Genomic DNA, 10,401 nt, shown 5'->3' with positions numbered 1-10,401 from the left:
TCACCTGGAGGGAAACGTGTGTTTCTGTCAGTATGTCTCCCAGCAGCTGAGTATAGACCAATGGGCTTAACATTGTCCACATATTTGTCTTTACTATTTGATAGAAACTCACCCAATCAACGTAAAGTCTGGACTAATACGAGCCACTTCCAGCCATTAAAGGCACAGTGACTTTATTCCCGTTAGAAGCCCGTCAGATATCAGAAAAAGGCTGTTGCTTTAACAAATCTGAAAGCAGAACAGGAAGGATGTTTATCACTCTCTGCTTCCTAAATGTCTTTTCAGTTCTTTATCATCCACACAGTGCAAACACTCTTCATTGTATTTGTTTGAATTTACGGCGTCATGGACAGGTATGAATTGCTGTGTACTGTTTGTTATCATTGTGTGATTATAGTTTTCATTCTTAAGAAAAGCAGTAGGATTCTGGTGTTGTTGTTTATAGAAACATCAATCAAGGTATGAAAGCTTACTGTACGTGTCCTCAAACTATTTATTTTATCCATGAACTAACTTCACTGATAAATGTTTTATTCTGTTATGTACACGTTATGTTTTTACATCATGGATCTTTATAACTCCCAATAAATATGTACTTTAGTTTATTTGATTGCTTCTTTCTACACAGAGAGGGTACTTACTGTATATTTGGAGCAGCACTGAGCTGCTTGAATACTGATTATTCTGCAGTGAGGGATGTACCATCACACTTTTTACATTTTGGATATTGTTACACCTGAAATCAACTGAAAATATTTGCCGTCTGTTTGAATTTACAATATATTATGATATTTGTAATCATCACATTAGTAACAGAACTCATGTTTATCCTAAATCTAAACTTTTTTGAGAACGTTTTGTTTTAGGCTATATTACATGTGGGAGTAACAGGATGACTTCGATCCATCGTCTACTGCTTATCCGGGAGTCGGGTCGCAGGGGGCAGCAGCTCCAGTAAGGAACCCCAAACTTCCCCTCTCCACGCCACATCCGCCAGCTCCGACTGGGGGATCCTGAGGCGTTCCCAGGCCAGTGAGGAGATATAATCTCTCCACCGAGTCCTGGGTCTTCCCCGGGGTCTCCTCCCAGCTGGACGTGCCTGGAACACCTCCCTAGGGAGGTGCCCAGGTGTCATCCTTACTAGATGCCCGAACCACCTCAACTGGCTCCTTTCAACACAAAGGAGCAGCGGCTCTACTCCGAGTCTCTCCCGGATGGCTGAGCTTCTCACCCTCTCTCTAAGGGAGACGCCAGCCACCCATCTGAGAAAACCCATTTCGGCCGCTTGTACCCGTCATTTCGTTCTTTCGGTCATGACCCAGCCTTCATGACCATAGCTGAGGGTAGGAACGAAGATCGACGGCCCCTGCTTAACCTGTCTTGTGTCAGTCACTGTGTTGTATATCTTTAAGGTGTCAGTGGAGCTGATGGCAGTATCCAGTCAGATCTGGAGCACCTGGGCGCAGCGCTCCTCAGGACATAAAAGGCCCAGCATCCGCAATGCTGCTCTCTCGCTCCCTGCCTGATCCAGGAAACCCCGTTGTTTTGCTTTGTCTTTTGTTTCATGATTTGCTTCACAACACCTTACACCACATTATCCACACACATCAACATGCACATTACTGATCACTGATTATCACGTCTCATATTTTAATTTACTTCGCAATTTATGTTCTTTTGTAAATAAATCGCTCATATATTTTGGTATTTCATGTCCTTACAGTTTGGATGCATGTCCTGCAGGGATCCATTCAGGGTCTCCAAGAAGGCCGAATACTCCGAACTGCGGTTTGGGGCATAGGCACAAACAAGAGTCAGAGTTTTCCCCTCCATAACCCGAAGGTGTAGGGAGGCGACCCTCTCGTCCACCGGGGTGAACTCCAACGTAGCGGCGCTCAGCCGGGGGCTTGTGAGTATCCCCACAACCGCTCAACACCTCACAACTTGGGCAACTCTATTCTGGAGAAGAATAGAGTCCAACCCCTATCCAGGAGTACGGTTCCAGAGCCAAGACTGTGCGTAGAGGTAAGCCCCACCAGATCCAACTGGTAGCGCTCCACCTCCCGCACTAGTTCCGGCTCCTTCCCCCACAGAGAGTTGACGTCCCACGTCCCCAGAGCCAGTCTCTGCTGCCCGGGTCTGGTCCGTCGAGGTCCCTGACCATCACTGCCACCCGTGTGACAGCGCACCCGACCCTAGCGGTTCTTCCTGTGAGTGGTGGGCCCACAGGATGGATGGATGGGAGGCACCACGTAGCCGACCGGGCTCTGTGGCAAACCCGGCCACCAGGCACTGGCTGTCGGGCCCTCCCTCTGGGCCTGGCTCCAGACAGGGCCCCATGCTTCCTACAGGCAGGGTCTCTCCTTCTCTTTCTCTTTTTTTCATAAGGTCGTTTTGAACCATTCTTAGTCTGGCCCCTCGCCTGAGACCAATTTGCCTTGGGAGACCCTACCAGGAGCACAAGGCTCCAGACAACACAGCTCTCAGGTTCATAGAGACACACAAACCTCTCCAACACGGTATGGTTCCCGGAGAGGCATTGTTAATATAAAACAATTCTATGCTTTTTTCGGGGAAAGAAAGACTTCACTGCGTCATTACCGTAGTTGTCATTCTCCACTCAACAGAAGTGAATCTTCAAAAGATGTTCATTGCATCATTGTGCCAAGTCAGTAAAACAAAAGAAGTGATGTTAAACAACATGTCTGAAACAACATGGAATGAAAGTGAAAGTCTAACACTGGCAATGTTGAGTTTAAACTGTGTTTACAAGACACACCTGCATGCAGAAAATACCTGGAAAATGTTTTCAGGGAGCTAAATAACCAAGTGTAGCTGTTTCATGTAAATGTCCTATTAAAATAGGATTTAAACCAGAATAAGACTCAAAACTTATGTGCAGGTAAAATTCTTCATATGCTAATAAATGTGTTTTCTTACACTGCAGAAAGCTGAACTGCCAATGTGTTGTGTTATGTACTACTACATCAGGCAACAGGCAGACAGGCTTGACATGCAGGGTGATGTAATATCTTATATTTGACTTTCATTAAGTCTAAGGTACAGTCACTGTAACCTGCTCCCGCTGTTGTTACTCGACAATACAGTATTCTGCCTTTATTAAGAGAGCAGTGCATTGTTTTTAGTTTTTAGTTTTCAAACTTCCTTATTCTGTTGTTGGCGACCCATTGCTCGGCCTGCTTTAGGAGTTTGTTATCTACAGGTAAGAGAATATATTGTTTTAGCTGTCCTTAGTGAAACCAGTAACAGAAAACAACAGTAGGAAACATCTGAATTATGATGTGTAGTTTTTATTGAAACTGTTATTAAATAGGTTTGGAGTCAAATAAACTGCATGGTCATATTGAGGCTGTAGTCTGCAGTCATGTTGAATTATAATGTGTTTTATTCAGAAGTGTTTTGCTTGTCTACGCTGTCTATTGATATATACAGTGTGTGTCGCAAGGTGTGTGGGCGAGGCAAGCACAATCTGGCAAACAGGATCAGTTCAGTCATTTTAATGGTAAACTGATACAAAGGCTAACATGCAAAGGCAAGTCTTTGCAAGAGGGGTATTTGGAGAATGGGGAACAGGTGAGCAGGTGCAATAGTGTTCAGGTAACTAGGACTTGGTGTTTATGTCTGAGGGGGTGTGGTGGATGGATGAAGAATTGCAAGTATGGAGAGAACCATAGAAATGCATGGGCCTGGTCATTAATAATGATTGTGATGTTCTCACCTCTGTCTTCTCTTTAGATGTTTGAGCCAATGATTTCACTTGAGACTGCAGACCTTGAGTCACAGCCTGCTGTCCCACTGTCTCCCTCTATTTATGTTCCTCCCACACTGAGAGAAGGTGAGTGTTACCATGTCTTCATTAGCTACAGTAGCACTGACTGCCAGTGGAGCCACTCCCTCATCGACCAGATTGAGTCCTGCGGCCTGCAGGTCTGCTACCATGATCGTGACTTCACTCCTGGCCGCACCGTGTTGGAAAACATGTCCGACTGCATCCAGGAGAGCCAGAAGGTCCTGCTGGTTGTCAGTGCAGAGTTTGTGAGGAGCCGCTGGTGTCTCCTGGAGGCCAACATGTCTTTGTTCAGAGACTGCCTGCAGAGGAAACCCATTGTCCCAGTGCTGCTGGAGCCAGGAGTCTCTGTTCCTCTCCACCTCTGCCACCTCACCTACCTGGAGGCCAACGACCCCGATTTTAAGAATAAGCTACTCAAGGTGCTCTGCACCCCCAACCAGCAGCTTCAAGGGTCCACTGTAGGTGCCCTACCAGCCTCCTTCAATCTACAACGGGAAGGTCCTGCAGCCTTTGAATGCTGTCAATGAGGAGAGACTCAACAAATGGGATTGTGGTCACTTCAGTGACATGGAGGTACCAGATCAACTGCGCCTGATCATTGAGGACCAAGAGAAGTACAGAAAGGCTGTGAGGATGATCAACAGTGTCTCTCAGAATGACATCCGTGTCAGGGTTAGAGATGTGCTCATCATTACCTCTGTCATAGTGATACTTACTATGTTAGCTCTATTTATATATTTTCCAAACTCTTTAAATGGTTTTAAGGACAACCCTGTGCTCACTGTGTATAGTTTGTTCAGTATAACATTTGGGTCGTTGATTCAGTATCGTCTCTCGAAGAAGGATGGAGAGAAGTACATTGTGAGGGAGATGCAGAAAGCTGCAGGCCAGGCAAACTTAATCCTCTCGGAGGAGAAGGTGTTGATGGGCAGTCGATCCAATTCAAAAATCTATCTTGTGTATGTTTCTCTGGACGGTTGCAAACATGAGTTTGCAGAAACATTTGCTGACCAGGTTTCTGCTGAAGATATGTTTCGAAGAGCTCTGACCTTCTTCTCATCAGGTTACGCCTGCTGCCTTGCTAAAAGACACTTTCCCTTTCGCAAGCCCGGCTCCACCGGTCACCTGGAGGGAAGCGTGTGTTTTTGTCAGTATGTCTCCCAGCAGCTGAGAACAGACCAATGGGCTTAACATTGTCCACATATTTGTCTTTACTATTTGATAGAAACTCACCCAATCAACGTAAAGTCTGGACTAATACGAGCCACTTCCAGCCATTAAAGGCACAGTGACTTTATTCCCGTTAGAAGCCCGTCAGATATCAGAAAAAGGCTGTTGCTTTAACAAATCTGAAAGCAGAACAGGAAGGATGTTTATCACTCTCTGCTTCCTAAATGTCTTTTCAGTTCTTTATCATCCACACAGTGCAAACACTCTTCATTGTATTTGCTTGAATTTGCGGCGTCATGGACAGGTATGAATGTACATTGTTGTGTAGTGTTTGTTATCATTGTGTGATTATAGTTTTCATTCTTAAGAAAAGCAGCTTTTTTTATCCATGAACTAACTTCACTGATAAATGTTTTATTCTGTTATGTACACGTTATGTTATGCTGTCGAATTAACGCATTCATTTCGATTACGTAATCACAGAGGGGGGGGGGGTAACACTGAGCCTGGACCCACCTGTGCCCCCCCCCTCTGAACGAAGATTGTACAATATACAAAAAAAGTACTGATTTTTTGCTACGATCCAGGCAGGGTCGGGACTTTATATCACATGCGAGGACAGACTAGGATCATACCATTATGTGAAAGAAGGAAGGGGGGCAGACGCTCCAAAGAGTGTAGTGGTACAGGCCAGATACACACAGAGCGACAGAGAGACGGGGATTTAAATGCAACAGGTCGGGAGAAAGTGAATAAATGAGCGAAAACCGAAAAAGAAGCTCTGAACTAAAGACTTTTATCTAAAGTGTCATAATATTAAGACTTTGTTCTTTATTTATTTGATTTGTTTGCTGTGGTTCTGTGTTAAAGTTGTTAATTTAAGTTTAATTAAATGTTAAACAATAGTAAATGTGTATTTTTTTCTGTAACGAAAAAAATGCCTAACAATAAGGCTTTTATGAAAACACTGAATGAAAACTTGCTTACCAACACACAAACCATTTATAATTGCTAAATTAGGCTAAAATAGAAGGCTCCGAGTGATACTAAATGAAGAGACATTTGGGAGCCGTAAGAGCCAAAAGAGCCGGATCTTTGAAAAGAGCCGGCAGTCCCATGACGTTACCATGGGAACCTAAATAAAAACACGCATGCCATGATTGATCACTGGAGAGATGCTGTAATCAGCAACATACCAATCATGGTATTGTTTTTGTTGTGCGCGATTGTTTATACTTAACTAAAAATATTGAAGGCTTGAACACTGCTTCGTCTCTATTGTCCCGGCTTGAATGTACCTCGGGTTGAATGTGCCCCTCTGACAAAACACTTGGCCCCAGCCAGGCCCCCCCCCCAGTGATATTGGTCTAGAACTGCCACTGCCGACAGCACGGAGCTCCGACAGCAAATATTTATATATGCGATTAATCACAAAGATTGTAATTAATTAGATTTCTTTTTTTAATCGTTTATTTGATTGCTTCTTTCTACACAGAGAGGGTACTTACTGTATATTTGGAGCAGCACTGAGCTGCTTGAATGCTGATGATTCTGCAGGGAGGGATGTACCATCACACTTTTTACATTTTGGATATTGTTACACCTGAAATCAACTGAAAATATTTGCCGTCTGTTTGAATTTACAATATATTATGATATTTGTAATCATCACATTAGTAACAGAACTCATGTTTATCCTAAATCTAAACTTTTTTGAGAACGTTTTGTTTTAGGCTATATTACATGTGGGAGTAACAGGATGACTTGGTGAAGCTTATATGTGTTTTGAAATTGACTGTATTTGTGAATGACAGAACTGAAATAGATATAAATGTTTTATTGACGGTTGGAAAAAATGAACAAATTACTTTTTGTTTTCGCTTTTACATATAAGTACTGGACCTTTCATGAGACTGAGTCTAAACCTGTGAGAAAGGGATATTTTTCAAAAAGTGTTTTTTTTTTACTTGCTGATTTGCTTCAGTTGAGAATGATGAGCTTTTCTAATCCAGTCACTTTTGGATGATTGAAAACCTTTGTGTGTCGTATACATTCTGCGTATATCACACTCCAAAATTTCTGAAAACAACAATAAAGTCATTAAAATACAAATATAATCACTGATCTTCATTTACACAAGTGTTTAATTGTATTCCAATTCGTTATTGAAAGTAAAAATATTCTTACATCATATTCAAACTTGAACTGACTTTAAGGAATTATGCTGAGCAGTAGCGTGATCACTGAGCAGTAGGATGACCTCTAAATGTGGTTTCTAATGACTCTTGGACCTAAACTAACATACATACACTGCTAGAAATCTTTTTAAGACATGCCTACATTTCTAAATCATATTTTCTTCTCACTTTAGTTTTTTTATAGATAATGGAGCCAATGAACTGCAAACAGCAGACAGTCAGTCACAGCCTGCTGTCCCACTGTCTCCCTCTATTTATGTTCCTCCCACACTGAGAGAAGGTGAGTGTTACCATGTCTTCATTAGCTACAGTAGCACTGACTGCCAGTGGAGCCACTCCCTCATCGACCAGATTGAGTCCTGCGGCCTGCAGGTCTGCTACCATGATCGTGACTTCACTCCTGGCCGCACCGTGTTGGAAAACATGTCCGACTGCATCCAGGAGAGCCAGAAGGTCCTGCTGGTTGTCAGTGCAGAGTTTGTGAGGAGCCGCTGGTGTCTCCTGGAGGCCAACATGTCTTTGTTCAGAGACTGCCTGCAGAGGAAACCCATTGTCCCAGTGCTGCTGGAGCCAGGAGTCTCTGTTCCTCTCCACCTCTGCCACCTCACCTACCTGGAGGCCAACGACCCCGATTTTAAGAATAAGCTACTCAAGGTGCTCTGCACCCCCAACCAGCAGCTTCAAGGGTCCACTGTGGTGCCCTACCAGCCTCCTTCAATCTACAACGGGAAGGTCCTGCAGCCTTTGAATGCTGTCAATGAGGAGAGACTCAACAAATGGGATTGTGGTCACTTCAGTGACATGGAGGTACCAGATCAACTGCGCCTGATCATTGAGGACCAAGAGAAGTACAGAAAGGCTGTGAGGATGATCAACAGTGTCTCTCAGAATAAAGTGTGGTTGCGCCAACTCTGGGTTATAGTACTGATCTACATTACTGCTGTAACATTTTTTATATTATTGTTCATGTGTGTTACATATTTAACATTAGGAGTTTCTTTTGCCGACATGTTGCCCCAACAGCTCACATACCCTACTTCAGTATGGGTACTTACCGTTCTTTCTCTCTACAGTATTCCATTGGGGTTATTTATCAATATCTGTCTCTGGATGAAGGAGGCAGAGAAGAACATTCTGAAGGAGATGCAGAAAGCTGCAGGCCAGGCAAACTTAATCCTCTCGGAGGAGAAGGTGTTGATGGGCAGTCGATCCAATTCAAAAATCTATCTTGTGTATGTTTCTCTGGACGGTTGCAAACATGAGTTTGCAGAAACATTTGCTGACCAGGTTTCTGCTGAAGATATGTTTCAAAGAGCTCTGACCTTCTTCTCATCAGGTTACGCCTGCTGCCTTGCTAAAAGACACTTTCCCTTTCCCATTCCCCAGCCCGGCTCCACCGGTCACCTGGAGGGAAGCGTGTGTTTCTGTCAGTATGTCTCCCAGCAGCTGAGAACAGACCAATGGGCTTAGCAGTCACAGTATGGACCTTGAATGGACCTCTAATGTATTAGTAACTCAATGCTAGTACCAGTTAACAGGTGGACTGCCCGCTAACAGTATCGTGTAGCCAATGAACTGCTGAACCTTTAGACATGTGACAAGCTTGGTTTTATTTTTACAAATGTTTTTGTTTTTTCATAATAGTATTAAAGACCAACCATTTTATCTGGGATCCTTTTAAATATTCCCTGTTCATGGCATCTCATTTTCCACAAATGTCCTTGCACCATTTTATGCAGTTATACTTTAACAACTGTGTTACTTGTCATGTTTTTATATTTGATAATTTTCATTCTGTTTCAATTTCAAATTACTTCAATAAAATGTATTACATCACAATCACCATTTGTATTTATGCTGTTTATTTAAATGGTGTAAGAGAAAAAGATGACTTATTTATTCTCAGCAATTATAGCAATAAATCTTTAAATCTTCACGTTTTCATTTTATTTCCTCACATTTCTTTGTTGCTGTTGAAAGAAGTGTCGTGTAGCAAAGGAAGAGAATGGTGCACTAAAACCAAAACCATCTAACAGATGTCAAAAGACACAATGACATGTTGAAGCTGAACGGAAGCAGCCATTGTATGGATATGAATATGTACAATGAGTGTAAACATGACAGTATTCATCACTACTTCATCATTACTCCACACATAAGATAACTATAACTTACAAGTAAAGTCATGCTGTGATACTCATTTGCAAATTATTACTGAATAAATAAATATACCAAACTACTGTATAAAGACGCAGATTAAATCATGATGCATTACATGAGTATAAGTTTATTATAAAGTGTTGGCTCAACAAACTTTTTAAGAGTAACCATTTAGAGATATGTGAAAGATTGATTTTTGCTGCTAAATTATATTATAGTTTAATAACATAAAAGTTGCCCTAGGGTTTTACTTTCAGCAAGAAATAATGGTTAAGCTCATTAAACCCTTTTTTGTTTGTTTTAACTGTGTCAGATGCATCATAAATCTAACTAGTTATATAACGTTTTAATATAAGTCAGGTCTAAAGTATAAGATTCTCTTATCCGTTGCTCTTTTGACAACATTTTGTTGACCTTTCCAACCGATGCCACCTTATCGGAAACAAAGACTTGTTTGAGTCGTGAGGTCCGCCGTGTACCACAGAAGAAGGATCAATATTTGCTGTCCTTTACGAGATTCAGGGACAGGATTCAGGATATGAAACAAAGACAAGACCCTGTTGCCTGAAGGGTCTGTAGCAACAAATCCTAACATGAGAATATGAACCAGACCAAGATTGCCTATCAGCGGGGTGATGCCTGGGTCACACTGAGCTCATTTAATTATCACCGTGTCTGATGAGAGGTAGAAATGTCCTCTAACTGCTGCAGTTCAATTAAAACTGAACCGAGATGTATTAAGCGTACACGTCTCAGGTGGAAAAAAAAACAAAGTGCCTTGCCGTCGTATAATCATGTTGTGTGCATGCATGTTGAAAGTGTAGCGTGGCGGGATAATTGCTCAGACCTAGAACAATCTCATCCTCAGAGATGACTTGCATGCTGATTTAGCTCAATCATCTTCGCTTCCGTCACATCTATTAAAGCTTTTTTTCTATACGTGTCCTTGTGCATGTACAGGTGTGCTTATTCCTTATTACACTGTATATGTTATGTCCCGATTCACAACAGTTATTGCTGCAATGTCAATGCTTCTGTTCTCAAGTGCGAAGAGCCCTGAGC

At 42.4% G+C, this 10,401-nt stretch overlaps 1 protein-coding gene across 2 annotated transcripts; it reads left to right on the top strand.

The window, feature by feature from the left end:
* The first annotated feature begins 4,951 nt into the window (after positions 1 to 4,951).
* Positions 4,952 to 9,021, top strand: LOC115009956 (uncharacterized). 2 transcript variants are annotated; one of them, XM_029434303.1, is made up of 3 exons: positions 4,952 to 5,285; positions 7,353 to 8,040; positions 8,253 to 9,021. In XM_029434303.1, exons 1-3 carry the CDS (start codon positions 5,278 to 5,280, stop codon positions 8,439 to 8,441), a joined length of 885 nt encoding a protein of 294 aa, XP_029290163.1. In that variant the 5' UTR covers positions 4,952 to 5,277; the 3' UTR covers positions 8,442 to 9,021. The 2 variants fall into 2 exon arrangements, with proteins under 2 accessions (XP_029290163.1, XP_029290161.1); XM_029434301.1 differs by having other exon boundaries at positions 7,353 to 9,021.
* Positions 9,022 to 10,401: the final 1,380 nt, after the last annotated feature.

The sequence above is a fragment of the Cottoperca gobio genome, chromosome 6, assembly GCF_900634415.1.
Source record: "Cottoperca gobio chromosome 6, fCotGob3.1, whole genome shotgun sequence".
In the NCBI taxonomy this organism is placed as follows: domain Eukaryota; kingdom Metazoa; phylum Chordata; class Actinopteri; order Perciformes; family Bovichtidae; genus Cottoperca; species Cottoperca gobio.
Note: the sequence above shows the minus strand (reverse complement) of the source record. Positions and strands in the feature narration are given on the sequence as shown.